The sequence below is a fragment of the Buteo buteo genome, chromosome 10 (assembly GCF_964188355.1).
Source record: "Buteo buteo chromosome 10, bButBut1.hap1.1, whole genome shotgun sequence".
In the NCBI taxonomy this organism is placed as follows: domain Eukaryota; kingdom Metazoa; phylum Chordata; class Aves; order Accipitriformes; family Accipitridae; genus Buteo; species Buteo buteo.
This window is the reverse complement of record NC_134180.1, coordinates 16,330,413-16,347,861: the sequence shown is the minus strand read 5'-3', so window position 1 is coordinate 16,347,861 and position 17,449 is coordinate 16,330,413. Positions and strand designations below refer to the sequence as shown.

General features: G+C 35.8%; 1 protein-coding gene across 2 annotated transcripts in view; it reads left to right on the top strand.

The window, feature by feature from the left end:
* OLFM3 (olfactomedin 3) overlaps positions 1 to 17,449 on the top strand; it is a 68,057-nt gene that overhangs the window by 36,095 nt on the left and 14,513 nt on the right. Inside the window, exons 1-3 of one of the 2 annotated variants that reach the window (XM_075038796.1) lie at positions 7,944 to 8,096; positions 12,800 to 12,940; positions 15,525 to 15,680. In XM_075038796.1, the coding sequence (XP_074894897.1) occupies positions 7,944 to 8,096; positions 12,800 to 12,940; positions 15,525 to 15,680 (450 nt within the window). Of the gene's footprint in view, positions 1 to 7,943; positions 8,097 to 12,793; positions 12,941 to 15,524; positions 15,681 to 17,449 lie in introns of those variants that run through there. The other variant, XM_075038797.1, reaches the window with a different exon arrangement.

Sequence of the window (17,449 nt, the reverse complement as noted above, 5' to 3'; positions counted from 1 at the left end):
CTTACAAAATAGCAAGTGATTGCTTTCTATACCCTTATTTAAACACAAAAGTATTTTATAGCATCTTTGATCTCAGATCATGCTTTGTGGCATATACATGGACTATTTTACCCACTACTGAAATGCAGCCATCTCTGAGGTGAAACACAGCACCTGTTCCATTGCACTCAAAGCACTATACAGCATTTAGAACAGATTACAGTATCCAGCTGAAACCACAGGAAGCATTTTACTAGACAAAACATAGCTAACCCTACTGGAATTTGGCCATACCATTGAGATTAACACCTCTGAATTGCAGGAAAGATCACCCGTGGAATTTTCTCAGTATTCACTTACATTCCTTGTATGCTTTCATCCCTGATTAAAAGTAAACTAGTCCTTCCAGAATGGCATTGAGAAACAGTATACATTAAAAATGGATTCACTTGCAATGAGACACACTCACAAAATCTTGGGTTTTGAGGATTTTGCAGGAAACACAAGCAGTGCTTTCTGAACAGCCACATAATTTTCTTTCTCAATCTTTCCGCCTACTGAAAGAGATCTTCATATCTCAGAAGGGAAATATTGTTAATGCCACTGTTGTTAGCCAATCCTAACAGGAAGGTGCTACTGCCTTTAAATGCCATTATCAGTGCCATGCTGGTTAAATGTATACATTTTTTGTTAGTATCTACATGTACTGTAGCCTGTGGGCTGCCAGACCACTGGCAGTAAGCACTAGCTTAGAATTCTGAAGAATTTTCCTTATTTCATTCTTACAGAGGATATGACAGGGATATGTTAGCAGAGGGAATCAGTATGACTTGACAATTTAAGAAGAGACTTGCCAAAAGAACGTATGAAACATGGTGGGATGAAGAGCAAGTCAGTAGGATAACCTTCCCCATTTCACTTTTTCATTAATCAGCTTATAGAGTCTTGACATCTGCATCAGGAAATAAAAGGATAAAGCCATGTTTCTGTAATGCAAAGCTGTTAATTTACGAAGGACATACAAAGGCCTGTTTGTAAGAATACAGCAGAAATCAAACAACAGTAGATGGTTCCTTTGCTCTTAGTTCAAAGACAGCACTTAGCCAAATGTCAATACAACTATGCTACTAAATAAAAAGGAGATGAGCTGCACTCTGGACCCCCAGGCACAGCTCCTTTCCATACACCAAAACTACTCTCTTTCCCTCCTGAAATGCTGCATCCATCTCCAAACCATCTAACTCTGAATCATGCCCAGCATAAAAGGAAAAGGTGATCAGGGTGTGTGTTAACAACAAACAGTATGGTTTGCTATGGGCCAGTGTCCAACACCATGCCCCAACCCTGTTGTGTTTATAAGTACAAACACAGCCCATTAGTATTTTCCCAAAGCCAAAATTCCCCTTTTACAGGGAATTTCATTGTACAAACCATTTTTACTTTCTTCATTTTTGTCTTTTTCTTTCTTACAAAGATTCAAGGAGTTTTTACAAAGGGACTGAACAAATTTACCTGTGGCTATTAAATGTGACAGTCCACAGGCAACCTCCAGTTTAGGGGTCTGTAACCACTGACTGCCAAAAGCTGTAAGCATACATTAACCAGAGGAAGGTTAAGTTATACTGGCCGTTTTCAGAGAGTCTAAATGGACTTCTGTTCTATCTTACATCTGTTTTCTGACATCTAGTTGCAGTCAGAGCCAGCTGAAACCACCTATTTTATTAAATTGCAACAGAATTCACCGATTTTCATGGCTCAAGCTCTACTCCAGGATTATATATGATCTAACTTCATGGTGAATTTCAGCTTCTAGACATCTTAGAAGAACAAGTTTCTTTCTAAATTAATCCTCAGTGAAAGCCAGCTCTTCTGCCTCACCTGCCCTCAACAGAATAGTATGTATTTTGAGGATGGAAAAAAGACAAAATTACACATAGTTAGAAACCTGAAGCATGAGGATTAGTCCAGGAGGAATTATTCATAAATCCTTATATCCAGTCCCTACAGTTTTCAAAAGAACATTGAAACAGCATTACTGTGCGATGCCCAACTAATTCCAGACCCAGGACCATTGAACATTGCACCCTGCCATTCTATAGATCTTCATAGCAAGAGGAGGGATCCCAGGATCCTCCAAAAGCATGCAGATTCCCAGCCAGTGTTGAAATGAAAAGGACTCTGCACAATCTTTAGTCACTCTCTACTAAGTAGATATCTCTTTATATTTTAGAAAAGAAGCTTTCTGAGTAAGCATGAATAACCTTGATCACCCAGAGAAATAAAGGGGACAGAACAGAAAAGGGTGTTTTCACTGAACTCTTTTTCTCCCATTAGATCCATCATCATATCACACATTTGAGGGAAAAAGTGATGAGGTTTTACTGAGTATCTGATATAAATGTTATTGCAAATTAAAATGGCAGGAAATCAACTGAAGAAGTTTTTGTTTTCATTTCAGTTAGTCCTTCCCTTCCCATTTTTTTTTTTCCCCAGCTGTTTCAATTAACTGCAAACTTTCCTAAAGCACACTGCCCAGCCTGCTTCTAGGTTCAGGCAATTCTCATCATGAACTAAGCCCACTGTAGACATGCTATTTTATTACTCTGTACACTTGGGTATTGCTAACAGCAGAACACAAGAGAATAGGTGGGAAAAGAACATGAAAATGCTCTCTAAGAACAATGTCTTCCTTCATTCAAAGGAAGCTCCCTGAAGCCTGAAAAATTAATACGCAGATAGTTAAGACTACTTCAGAAAGAATGTCACCTCAACAGCATTGGTATAGAAGCATGTCATGGATAACAGACTTTAAAAATTCCTTGCTCAGTACTTTTTTCTATCAGTGGAGATGCCTAACTGAAGAATGTCACTGTGTATGCACAGATGAGCTGGTGAAAAGATACTCTCTAGAAAGGGCACATACCTCTCAATCTGCTCTTACAAAGAACCTGGATATTACTACTCACAAGTAACACTGCAAAGGCAGAGGTTTTTGTTGAACAAAAACATAGAGTTAGACAAAGAAGCTAATGTTTTCTCAGTGTTTCTAAAGTCAGAGATTTGGAATTGAACTGAAAGGGCAAAGATGTACTTTCTAAGTCCACCTGCAGCTCTTTGAATTTTAATTGCTATTCAAATTCCGAGAACTTTGCTTTATACATGCATTAACCTTATGTGAATAAATAATAATGCTCAGGAACGTGACTAATGTACTGACATACATTTTTAAAATCAAGGTACCACTGAGTTACCACTAGAATATATCACATGAAGAAAAAGAACTTTATACACTATAGAACAACACTATAACAAGGGAAGCTTTGACTTTTATGCATGAACTTACTTTCTAAACCTAACCTGTCAAAGTACAAACTTACTGAGATTTAAGATTCCTGACTTTGCTCTGCTTCAAAGGAAGCTATGTAAGACAGCTGAGCCATGAGTATGCAATCACTTGGATCTCTATCTGCAGAAAATGCAAGGTTTTAGGCAAAGGCTTTATAGCATTTACCTATGCCCATGATTTTGAATTGTAAGAAATATTTGGGAATAAGGTAACTTTTTTTTTACATACATTAAAAAAGCTGCCATGAGGGCTAAGGGACTGCTGCTGAACTTCCCTCTTTCCTCTTTCTTACAATCATTTTTTCTTTTCCTCCAGCCAGGAGATAATTAGACATTCTTCATGCATTTATGTGTGTGTGTTCACATACTGCTAACTCTCAGGACATTTGTTTTGTTGATATTCCTAATACTGACGTTAATTACTTTTTATAATACAGAGATTATCATACCTCAGCAGTGATAGCATTGGGCTGTATACACTAGACTTTATTTAACCCACATCAAAATGCAACAGGATCTCAAAGTGAAAGTAAATATCAGAGACTAGAAGAGTCTCCAACTTCTTATATAATAACGATAAATAAGGCCATTCATACAATATCTTAATAATACCTTTAATGCCCCTAATAATTTACAATATAATAATTGAATATTATAGAACTGGTATACAGTAACTCTGCTAACAACACCAACTTTATTACAGATTTACATACTTTTATGTAAGATCAAAATATGGCATCTGTAGTTATTCTGTATAAATATTTTAGCTTTTACTGAGTTTAGGAGTAGTTAGCTATGAAAAGAAGCAGTTATACCAGTAGAAATGTCACAGTAATAAAGAATAATGTTCAGATTTTAGAACTGCTGTTGCTTTCTAGCTCTTGTTCAGAAAACTACTTCACAGCAGTTTACCATAGACTAGAAATGTGAAATTGCACCTTTAAAAAAAACAAACAAAAAAACCAAAAGCAAAACACAGAGCTGAAATGAAACACAGATCATAAGGTTTTGTTTCTACTTCCTAATGAGACAAGATGAGAATAACTATTCAGTTATTCTGTGGCTTCTGGTAAGATCTTTGTGTATGTGATTTCAGGTGTTGCTCTCACAAAAAATTTCTACTATTTGCTTGCCATTTTTAAATCTACCCAAATATTTATGGCAAAATACAGCTAAAATTATTTTAAAATTTTAGTTCTTTAACAGAAAGAGTTTTGGGACATTTCTACAGTTCTGCTAAGAACACAAACAAAATATAGTTCCAGTGACTATTTCCACTTTTCAGAGACTGTCTCTGTTCCCACATATGTCTTCTCTTGCAATACTACTCTGAACCATCTATTTGACAAATGGGTGCATGAGATGAGGAATGTTAGATACATAGAAGATTGACGTTACACTGAACAACTAATGTCCCTATCTAGGGGAAAGCTGTAGCCTATGTAAGCGAACCCAAGTTTAGCATTAAATTTGCAGCAGTATAGGACACAGCTGCCACATACTTACATACAGTCCTAGAAGAACAGTTTTGCAGCTTTCCAGTGTAAGCTACACTACTGTTAGTCCCTAGGCTAGGGCTGCATTAGAAGTCTCACAAACACCTCTACAACCTGCCATCATCCCTGCACTACAGTGCAAATGCACTTTAAAGCCCTTGTGCAGTTATAGGGGAATCTAACTTCAGCACCATGGGGATATCAACCAGATACGAACTATACGGTAATTTTAATTTATATAACCAGCCAAGAGTACTAGAGGATTATCTCCTGCTATGCTCTTTAAAGATGTATCTAGCAGTGATACTGTGAATCACATGTCAGCAGGTTTTCTCTTTAGCAGGTGAACTAGTTGGAAGAAAATAAGGTTCTAAACTACATTAATGAATACTGTATCACAAGAACCACACAGCATGTCATCTGTTAGGAATAATCATAATAAGCAAACAGTGTTCTTTGCAGGAGTTGACAATACACTAGATTAAGGATAATCAGCAGTAATTATTCACCTGGACTTCAGAAAAGCCTTTTATTGTCTTTTGAATATAAGTTCTCCAAGATTAAAACAGTCAGGAGGGGAGTGATTATGTTTACTTTTCTCCTTTGGAGTCAATAGAACAACAGAAAGTAGAGTCACCACTGGCTTTCAAAGGTATCAACAGTGGTATGAGATTTAACAAAACGGAGTTGTTTCATGGGATTGATTACCATATTTGCAGTATCCAAATGCACTGATGAAGGGTTTTTTCTATTAAGTAGCTGAAAGCAATTCTGGTTGTTGGAAGTAGATGAAGGTTATAATTTTCAAAAAAAAGGTTTTCCAATGGAAAATTGCAGATTTGGATTGAACACAGCATTTCTCAAATTTGCAATCTAATCATGACTTCTAGTAAGTATGTTTTTCACACAAGACATAATTAAACTGTGGAACTCCATGCCAGTGCCTCCTAAAAGTACATATGAGTTAAAAAGTTACTTGAGAAATTCATGGCAGAAAGCATCATGAAAGACTGTTGAACACAAAGTTACAACCTCTGGCGCAATAAGTACCACAGTTTGCTGGAAGGTTACACCAAGAAAAGTATTACTATATGTTTGTTCTCCTGTTACAGTCCTCTTTTAAGCATCCACTGTTGGCCATTGTTAGAGAAAGGAGCTAAATGGATCAAGGAGACTGACCCAGTACAGCATTTTTTTACTGGGACACTTTTTTGGAACTGAGAAAAAAAACTGTGTTTTTTTTTATTCAGACATCAGCATAATCAACTATCAGTTCATATTTTGAAACCGATCGGAGTTCTCTGGTTAAAATGGCCCTTTTGTGTTATTTTGTCCAGGAGTTTTGGTATCAGTTAGACAAAGTATGTGAAATAAGTCAAAATGCATGCAAACAAGTGTGTGTGTTCAACAGGCTACAGGTAAATAAAACTACAACACATTTAATATTTAACTGATTATCATTTTCATATTTAGGTCTTTTACTACAATATCTATATGTACAGAGAAACCAGCAAAAAGCTTATTTTTCTGTGCAGAAGCCATATATAAGCAAACTCATATTCTTTCACTGTTTTCAAATGCATCTCTTCAGTGAATTAGGTTTTTTGAGTATTTGAAACATTTCACATCTCACCTTACTGCGTAATTCCCAGAAAATATATAATACTTGAATACACAGCATTTCTCTCTGTATTCTATTGCTGGAAGACTCCTTATAAGATTATATAATAGCTCTCAATGTGTTTTTCAATTTCTTTTTAAAAAAAATAATTTTCCATGTGTCTTCATTAAACTGCAGAGATTTATTGAAATAATGCTGAATGAATATTGGAAAAGTCTAGCCTAAATTTGGTGTACGAGCTCTGAGAATCTGAAAAACTGTTTGTAGGGTTTTAGTAGCTTTAATAAATGTGTTCATGATCACACACTCCTATAAAAATACACCCCTTCAGTTTCACTACAGATTTCCTTCATACAACCCACCAAAATTCCTTAAGAAAAATATAGTCTTTTGGAAGCAAATTCAGAAACAAAGTGCATAACTGCCTCTGGGAAAAATACAGTAGTCTATCTCTCTGCAAACTTTTAAGCAAGTTCTCACTAAAATAATTGCTGTTAGAAACCCTTGCTCAGCATACCTTCTTTTTAAAATAATTCTAAGAAAGTAAAACTACCTCAACGGCACAGTGATTTCTACACTCTTTTTTTCTGGTGTGGTTTTTTTTTTTCCCTACACTTCTTAAATTTATGAATAAGATAAATTGCTACTGAACCTGGAGATCATTCTACAGCACTAGACAACAGTAGATTTAAAAGCAGATTAGAGCCAAAAGAAGCCTCAAAAAGCTACATGAGCAACCCACAATTTGTCTTCTGTTCACATCCAAACAGCAATGAAGACATACTGAGTCTGCCAGCCCTGGATGTAATGCAGTAATTCTCAGTATAAAAACTTGTAAACTAATAAGAACACTGAGAAATGTGAATCTTTACTGCTTCAATGTTCTTTTATGAACAACAAAAATCATAATGACAAGCTGTGCGAATTAGAAAGTCACTGATGTTTGTAATTTATGTGAGATCAACAAATCAAGGAAGGTTCAGAAAGGTTTCTGGTGTTTTCATGGGCAGGCTGACAGTTCTTCCCCATCCACTTGGACAAGTATAGTATCACATTTAGAAACAGACCTGAGCATATTTCTACCAAAGCAGTGATGGGGAATGGGGGGTTATTTGTGTTTGGGTTTGTGACTGAGCTTTTGCATTTCAGACAAGAACACATACCACTCTGCAAGGACTGAACTAATTAAGTGCTAATTGACTCTCTAGCACCTAAAAAGAGGTAATTCACCCATGCCATCTCCCACCAGAAACTGCAATGATTATTAGCACAGAAAGGACTGTTTATTTAGTGGTCAGCATAAGATAGTCGTAAGTATTTGTTAGTAAGAGCAGAAAGACAGAGGGCAAATAAGGATATGAGTGTTTTTAATGGATGATTAAATCTGGGTAGCTTGATCTCCTTTCATGCTGTGGATGTTGTGTGCTGCAGTCACGCCTCTCACTGCCAGCCTGCACTGGGTTGATAATCAGTCACTATGAAAACTCATTAGCTCCACAGCAATGAGTCCTCCACTGCTGAAGCTTGGTGCTGTTCTTAGTACCATGGCAATGATCTCTAACTGGATGTCCCAAACTCTCCCATCTCTGGTAGGACTAAATACCACCAGAATAACCACTTCAGATACTCTAGTAAGTAGCTGTGATGTGTTGCAAGCCATCTTAATGCTGAAGTAGTATTTAAGTGGCAGCAAAAGCTTTAGTTTGTTGCCTCTTTGTAAATCTCTTTTTAAGCTACTAATCTTCCTATCATCACTTAATGCATGCTTCTCTTTGGGCATCATAAAACAGCACATTAATGAGCATGTTGTGGTCTTACTATGAAAGGAAAGATTTTAAAATAGCATCCTTAAATATTTAAGAATAAATGCCTTCATCTTGAGCATGAAATGCTAAAAATAGTACAGCAATGTCATTTTATTTGTCTAGACTTTTTTTCCTGTTTACTGTGCCAGAAAAATGTATTGCATTATTCAGAAAAAAAAACTCTGGCAGTAGGTTTCTTTTTGTCCGAATAACGTTATATATTTGCTATTCACTACAATATGCAAGGGGTCTGATTCTTTCCTATTTTTCTTTATCAGCATACAGTAAAGCAAATAAACAGCTGTTAGAAACAAAATAAAATTGGTACTAGGAGGTTGGGTGCCAGAATTTTAGAAAGGCTGATATGGGAATAATACAAATGACACAAGTATCACTTTGTATCCTTGATGCTCATATACAGCAGCCTCTGTTAATGAAGACCTACAGAAAAGCTGTGATTAACTACTCATGAGAAGCCTAAAAATGAAAGTAATTCTTTAATTGGACAAGAGGGAACACTATACTGTTATTCATAAATTAAACTAGAACACTATTTTCCTAAATGTTTAGTAAAACACTCTTCTCTCTGTATCTTTTTGTGTAACTGCAATCAGATATTTACATAATAGTATGTTATGTAAAATGTAAATTTAACTATTTGTACAGTAGTTCACTATACTCAGAACTTTGTTTTTTAGTTGTAACTAAAGATGCATTTACTAATCAAAGTTTAATTAATTGAATATATGCATGCAGGAAAAACATTACTGCAGAAAATCACTGCATTTAGACTTTAAATATTACTACTTTAAAACTAATTAAAAGATGTTGTAAGAAAGAATTCTGTTGTGTTTTAGAGCAGCAAGAAGGTGAGAAGACAAGGAAAAGTTCTATTTTATTTTCCTTAAATGTAACTTGTGCTCATTGAACTACAGTATATATTGCTAGTTCTTGTGGTAATATGATATTACAAGTAATAAAGTTCCCTATCACATTTAAATCCAAGTTTAAAGTTGCAGCTGAGTTACTATGAGATGCACACTAGTTATTATAGCACACATATATCTATTTATACACACACACACACAGTGTGTTTATATAGATTAACATGTTCAGCTTCCAAGTAGTGTAAACTGTCATGCTTCCCTTGGCTACAACAGAGCACTGCTGATCTAAATGCGTCCTAAGTATTATTTCAATAATGCTCTTTGCACTCATTGAGTTGGAGGTATATGCATATTTTGTGTTTCAAGAGGGGTAAGAGGAGTGCCGGTAGAGCTGGGGAAACAATCATAAAAACCTGAGTATCTGAGCTTGGCAACATCTGCCAAGTAAAAAAAAAAATGAACTTCAATCATGTGGGATTCTTTTTGCATAAAACCAAGCACTGCAAATCTGCTACTGTTCTCTAAACTTTAGATGTTGGCTGAGAGACTTTATGTCCCAGGTGCTCAGTAATACCGAGGTCATCACTGACTGGTTTTTAACTGCTATCAAGAGTTATCCACTGGCAGCTTGTCCAGTGAACAGTGCAGCACATGCACTTCTCCAGAAGTTCTCTCCTAGCACATACACAGCTCATAAATTTTGTATATTGTACCAGGAAAAAAAAGAAAAAAAACCTCCCAATTTACTCCCTTCAGCTAGAAGAATTGTACAAGGAGGTAGGGTCAGGGAAAGGGCTTCTTCTTTTGAGCTCTGTTCCGGACCCAGGATTGAAATTGCAAGACAAACTGAAAAAATACTGTTTATATTTAAGCAACTGTACTGCCATTTGCCCTGTCACTAGTAACAGTGGAGGTGACTATTAACAGTTTTATCAGAATATATAAAAGTGCAAATGACAAAATAAATCTTTTGGAGGTAAGTGAAGTGAGTCTGTAGCACAGCAGCCTACCAGGGCAATGCTTAATATTGGTCTTGTTGGGACTCCTCTGTTTTCCCCAGATTTTCAAGAACTAGCATAATTTATTATCGTTGCTGTTCTCTGCTTGTTATTTCTTTTCTTGTTTGTTTACTAAGGCCTGTCAGCAGTAAGCCTGCATTTGAAGAGTAGATTCAGTAGCTTTTGTAAGGTTTTGATGCCTTCTAGCTCTTTCCCTGCACGGCACAGCAGTTTCTGCTTGAGGTAGGGATTAAATGTCAAAAATAACAGAAGGGAAAAAAAAAAAAGCAAAGTGCACCTACACACACGGGCTTGCTTTTCTCTGTGATAACTCATATGACCCATCCTAATTGATGAAGGAACTCTAATGGCCCAAATACAGGGAACCACAGAATACCACAAAGAATTGTAGCCTAAGTTGTAGGAGTACGATGTGAGTGCTTATTTATGCATGGACCGCCAATAACCATGCACTTGTATTGGGCCTGGCAGTCTCTCACTATGAGAAATATTTTCCCAACTAGCAGTTACTTTTTAAAATCAAGCCATATGTTAGACTCTGTAAGAAAATATCTAAGTTAATCAATAAAGGTTCTTTTCTTTTTATTTTTTTTTTTCCCCTTAGATAAAGCCAAGACATGCACTCATGACATCACTAGAACACATAAATACCTTTGATAACACAGCCTGGATTATAATGGCTTTACTATAGACTGTGCATGATCCTGGTATCTCATACATTCTCCACTGTAGAAAACTTACCTGAATGCAGTAAAACCAGTTGCTACCGATCTAAATGTAGCAGGTATAAGGCTCAAATATCACAATTTTTCATAAACTCATATTAAGTATTTCTGTCCTAAAGGAATTATAATCACAAATTCCAGGTTCCTGAACGTGTTCCTGAACTTCAACAAAAATTTGGTTTCCTTGCTCTTGCATGACAACACTGTCTGGGCATAAGTTCTACAGAGAGTCATGGAAACTACTGTAGTGAGTAGAGCTTACACTTCACAAGAGTTACCAGCCTTAATAGACTTCACTTGTTCAAGCTCACAATTTTAGTAGCTGCTCAAAACCAATTTAAATTGTCTCTGCAGATATAATTTTGTTTAGGTTTTATTGTTCTCCATGTCTTAAACTAGATTCCCTTTGCCCTAAAAATTAAGGTGAAGAGAATGCCGTAGAGACAGTATAATTTAGCACTGAACTCTGGATATGCCTTTCTAGCAAACTCTAAGGCAATTTCATCTTTTTTTTGAGATTACTCTTTTTATAGCCATCTACATTATGACAGTTTGTTTTTCCTTGCCAAACAGGGGAACAATAGAATTTTGATCTTTCAATTAACTGCAGTAGAAGAGGTCACTGCTTTGTTCAATGACTTCTTCAGAAGAGCCATTGTTGTGAAAAGTCTGTGCTCTTTTCTAACCTCAGTCTACAGAGATACTGCACCCCTTCTGAGGTGAGGAACTCTGCAACTTATTCTGGACTAAGCTGCCAGTAAAGCATCTATATCAAAGCTTGCCAGTTTAAATAATTGCTTTCTGTGCTGACACTGAGTACAATTTTATAATATAACTAGTAATTGATTCTAGCTGTGTCCAGACCAAAATTACTTCAATCGCATCTGCACTATGAAATTCAGTAGTCAGTACTATATTATTAGAAAAGAATAATGCATAATATTAACTTTAAACTACAGTTTAAAAAGAAAGTAAAAAAATTACTACTTCTGTTCATTACTTTTAATTCCATCACCTGGATCTTTTCAATCATCTAATTATATCACTTTCCCTCATTCTTATGCTGTGTATTTCTATACATCCTATTAAATAGACAGATACCTGGTCTTACAAGGTATCACACAAACTTTAAATGCAGTACACTGTTAGCCTGCTCTGCAAGCAAACATGATTTTTTGCTTTTCTTTCTTGGTTGTGGTTGCTGTAAAAAAGAACAGGTTAGGAATTTCCAGAATTATTCTGTCCCAGTGAAGGACGTGCAATGTCTTAATTGCACTGTGTCAAGCTTGCCATGACCCCCGTTCACCTAGACTAACCAGACACTTTTTCAGTACTACCCTGCAGCAAGCCTCTTTTCCCTTTGGTGTGCGTGCAGTAGAAGTCAATGGAAAACAGTTCTCTGTGTGCTGCATCTTTAAGAGCAAACCTGCTAACCCACATCCCGAATACCTTCTGAGCCAATTCCCAGGGCGTGAGTCACATACACTGTGCTATCTCTTTGAGGTTTTATATTTCTGCTTTAATGTCTTTGTTGTTTCCATTAGTGTAAAGTAAAAGTCATTCAGGCTGAAAGGACATGTTTGTTCTCTGCTGACGAAAAACTGTAACATCCCTTTGCAAAGAATTAAATCAACTAGGTTGTGCTGAATCACAAGCAGAAAACTGTTCTCATCCACCCTGGAAACAGTGTGTGCTGGATATGACTGGAGAACTATTATGAAGGTGTAAGATATGACAAAACTGTGTGAAAGCACCAGTCTAATTAGTTAAGAGAGTAAGAAATGTTGACTAGGAGGAACCTCGTTGCAAACGTATACTGCAAAAATAAACAAAAAAAAATATTCTGAGGTAGTGGTTTTTCAAACAACAAAAAAATCAGTTCAGTTCCCTTTATTTTTATTATTTTGTTGTTACAGACTCAGATTAGCCCCAAGGAAGGATGGCAAGTTTATAGTTCTGCCCAGGATCCTGATGGCCGTTGCATTTGCACTGTTGTTGCACCTGAACAAAACCTATGTTCAAGAGATGCCAAAAGCAGGCAACTCAGACAACTGCTAGAGAAGGTAAGTCTTGCCAACACATTCCTCCTTTTGATCACTAAACTTCCCATGGAAATCCACTCCTTTCCCTATATATATAATGGAGTTCTGAAGTTATCTAATAAAAATATTTCTTCAGGGTACATCGCCTACCTGTGTTCTCACCACTGATCATTATTTGTCTATTTTTCTTATATCACACCTTTCCCAACCCAAGCCACTTATCTAGCAAACTGAAGGTGCATCTTCTGTCTTGTTCACTCTTCCCAAAATTCTTCCTTACAGACAGACAGAACTGATTCTTCTGTGTAAAAACAATTACAAATTCTACCTCAAACTAGCTAGTTGCTGTGGGATTTAAACTACAGCTTCTGCTTCAATCATATGAGACTCTTGAAGGTCATTCCTTGTCTCTTATCAACAAATAACAAGATACAGACATGACAGCATCTGCAAAGCGTGCTGTACATAAGAGAAACAGTTCTAATTTTCTTTCATTTGTTCTTTCCTCAAATAGTACTATTTATTTATTTTCTGGCGGTGCAAATTTTCCCCAAAAAATCCCATTCTTATTTCCAGTATTATCCACTATTGCATATATAGTAAAACCAGTGAAGTGTTATTTTGCAACAACAATGGAAAAAATGCTGCAACCATGAAAACAGAAACTATTGTTCTGTATTCCCTGTATAAGTAACCAAGGTTATACTTATTGTATCACAGCTAGTGGTACAGAACCTGATGCCTGAGAGAGTGTTTGAACAGCAGCAGAAAGCAACATAAAATGTAAACTTAAAAATACATTTTTTAGCATACAATTTCCAGTATTTTTCTAGCTATAGAAAAATCACTCCAGTGCTAATATAGTGCCAGATCCCCACAGATTTTCCCTCCCTAAACCTCCATGAACTTCAGCAGGGACTTAGTTCCAGGTTGTGACAGAGCCCATAGCATGAGATGCAGGAAGAGGACATTGATGAACCAGCACACAGAGGAGGAACTACCTCCTCTCAGGCTGTCTGTTTACTTAACAGAGGAAAGACTTCAGGTCCCAGAGTCTTTGTTCTAGCATATTTTCCAAGCACTAAAATATTAATGTAAAAAATTCGTACTTTCTTTTGGGGTGGGAGCTGGAGTGGTGTTAAGATCTCAACAGTTTTTGAGCTGCCACAGAAAAGAACCTAAATCATCAGTTTCTAAAAGCTATTTTCTTATGATTAGAACTGCATAATTATGGGTATGTAATGTCATATTTTTGCTTCACAAAGTCCATGCAGTCATTCAATTAGAGCCTCTACATGAATGCATCTTCTGCCAAATGGAAATACTCAAAGTTCTTCTAAGACCTGAAGGACTTTATTTACCTGCTTTCAATAATTAGAAAGCAAAGAAAAAAGAAACATTACTTTTTTTTCATTAAAAATCCTTTCTAAGAACTCCTAATGGGAACTGTGCAATAACTAAAGTATACTATTTTTAAGAGTATTTCCTGAATCCACACATTCTGTACGTCAAAATGTATTAGTCTCAAACATGAATATCAGTTCAAACATTGCATATTCTTGCAAACAACAGGAATACTGCCAGGTTTGTCTTTTATGAGGAAGGTAGGTTTTGGGGTTTGGGGTTTTTTTTTTGCTTGAGCCAAAACTTCAATATGGTGCCTAATACATTTACAGTAGTCTACTTTTTTTCATGTTTTGGGAAAACAAAACACTTGCTGAAATAGAATAACTGCACTTGCAAAATGTGTCATTTTTATGACTGGCAAAAACATTGCTTTTATAACAATGTATATTGTATATAATGTATAACATATATATATATATATAAAACAATGTATATAACAATGTATAACAATATACATATAAAAATATGTATAATTTACTCTAGTTGACAGTTATTCTTCCCTCATTGTGGTGAAAGTGCTCGCTTTAGCTACAAAGTCACTTGCTCTACGAAAGTTACCTGAACATTCACTACTTCTCATCTGTGAAAAAATGTGGTTTTCTACCAATGAGACAATTGGATAAAATGTCTAATTTTATATCTACCTACAAAATCATGAGCAAACACCTATATGATGATGGGCACACCCAAGCTTATCTTTGGATAGTCTTATTAATTCCTTATACTGAATTATTATATAAATGCCTACAAGCAATAAAAATCGTGCTGTTCACACTAACCAAAATCTCCAAATCTCAGCCCTGTCCCTTCTGAAGTTCTTGGGAGAAAACATGTGCTATACAGCACAACCTGAAGAACAGTCAGCATCTACTACAAGTGTCAAGGTAGACTCTACTGCTTAACAGCCTTTTTTGAACCCATTGATAATGGTGCTGAAAGGATCTCTCTCTTTACCTCAAAGCTAGTCCAAATCATTTAATGGCTTCAAGGTCTTGCTGCTGATAGTCCTCTGTTAGCCCTGTTTCCAAATTTTTGTACTGTCATGCAATTATGGAATTTAAAACTATACCGTGGTATAAATGACTCATAACTAAAGCATTGACATAAGCACATTTTATTGCCTGACATTTAACTATATAACTAGGAAAAAAAAGTAGAGCAACAAAAAGTGCATTTAGAGAGTGTTCTTCTTTAACAGGTTCAGAATATGTCCCAATCTATTGAAGTTTTAAATCTACGGACTCAGAGGGATTTCCAGTACGTTTTAAAAATGGAAACACAAATGAAAGGGCTGAAGGCCAAGTTTCGGCAAATTGAAGATGATCGGAAGACATTAATGACAAAGCATTTTCAGGTAGGTTTTATTTTAACAATAACTTTGAAAGCCTGCTGGAAGCAATGTACTAAGCAGCAATGCATGGACTGCTAAGATCTCAGCTTGAAATGCTCATACAAGAGCAGCATTAAAAAGAAAAGCATAATAAATCTTCCTTTATGATGATAATCTTTTGCTCTGTTCAATTTAATTGTGAGAGGGAGTAACTATTAATTATTAAGTCATTAGAGAAATGTCACTATAAACAGATTCCTGGTTTTTCTGTATCAATGTGTATATCATACTGAGAAATTTATATTCATTCAAGCTCCAGTGAAAAATGGGAAGATCTGATGGAATTAATGGCAAGCAACTAGAGAGTTCTGCACTTTTACTGTTGCGTGACATTTACTGCAGTTGAAAGGAAGAAAGCCTATAATAAATCAGGTTGTTGTACTTTTTATCCAGTACAATTAAGATCTAATTTCATGTCTGAAGGTTTGCTATTTTGAATTTGGGATGGGGAGGAGGGCAATCATTCCCAGTCACATTTGTGTGATCAAAAAAAGACTTCTAAGGAATTTTAATGACAACAAAAACCACAAGCCAATCCTTTGTGAGGAAGGAGGGTTGAAGAGATCACAAAATAGCATTGTGTATTCTGAAAAAACTATCTGAAGTACTCTTAAGGAAAAAATGTTACCAGAGCATGTTTAAGTTCTTTAAATATCAAGTCTGATAAACTGATATTTCAAGACTGCAAGACAGCAAAATAGGATCTAGAAAATACATTCTGAGGATTACATTATGTTAACCAAATATATATTTTTAAAGTGTTTATGAAAGTTCATGTAAAATGGACTTAAATTTCTAACTGCTGCTAAAGTTAGATACCTAAACAATTACATAGCTAAGGGGTCTACTTTATTTTTCAGAGACACTGAATATCCAATGGGTCTTAATAATATCAGGAATTAAGTACGCTAATGATCTGACTACCAAACTTTATTTATGTCATCATTCTTAGTGTAGATTAGAGTTTGAGTACATACTTCCAGTTATTTTCAGGTAGTAAGAAACATTTCCACTTTTTTTCCCTTCATCACTCATTGCTACAACAACAACACATTTGTATAATGCCATTATATATTGTGTATTCTTATTATAGTTTGCCTTGGGAACAAAATATCAACATTTGAATGTTTGATACATGATGTCAAAGGTAGCAGATTTCTGCAGTACCCTAACCTTTTAAATATTCGGTATTTGTATTGGCCAGTGATTTAACTTCAGTTTGACAGTTTGCCAGGATTTTAAAACAGATTTCCAGCCAATCAAGTTATAGGTAATTTAAAAGGTCAACATAATACAATATGCTGCTGGCTTTCTGAAATTTGATCTACTAAAATTCCAGTGCTTTATCTTTCCTGAGACAAAGAAACTCGTTCTGGATATGGCATAACCCCTTATATCAGCAGGCACAAAGTGCCAGAATATGTCTACCACCCATCTCTGTTGCAATACAAATTAGTTCTTGTACCACTCATCATAGCAACAAGCTAGGACTGTCAGCAGAAACCAATAAAATTATTTTCTTTATCATGAAAATACGAAAAACATCTTAATATCATTTACTGAAGCGAGATATTCTAATGCTGTGGTTCCATGTTGATGAGAACCAAAGAGTACACATTTGATCCAGATCACACTTGAGCATATAGTCATGCTTCGGTCAAATTAGCATTTATGCCAGTCAAGAGATACCTGATTGCCTCAAAAAGTTCCAGCAGTTTGCTCAAATGATATCT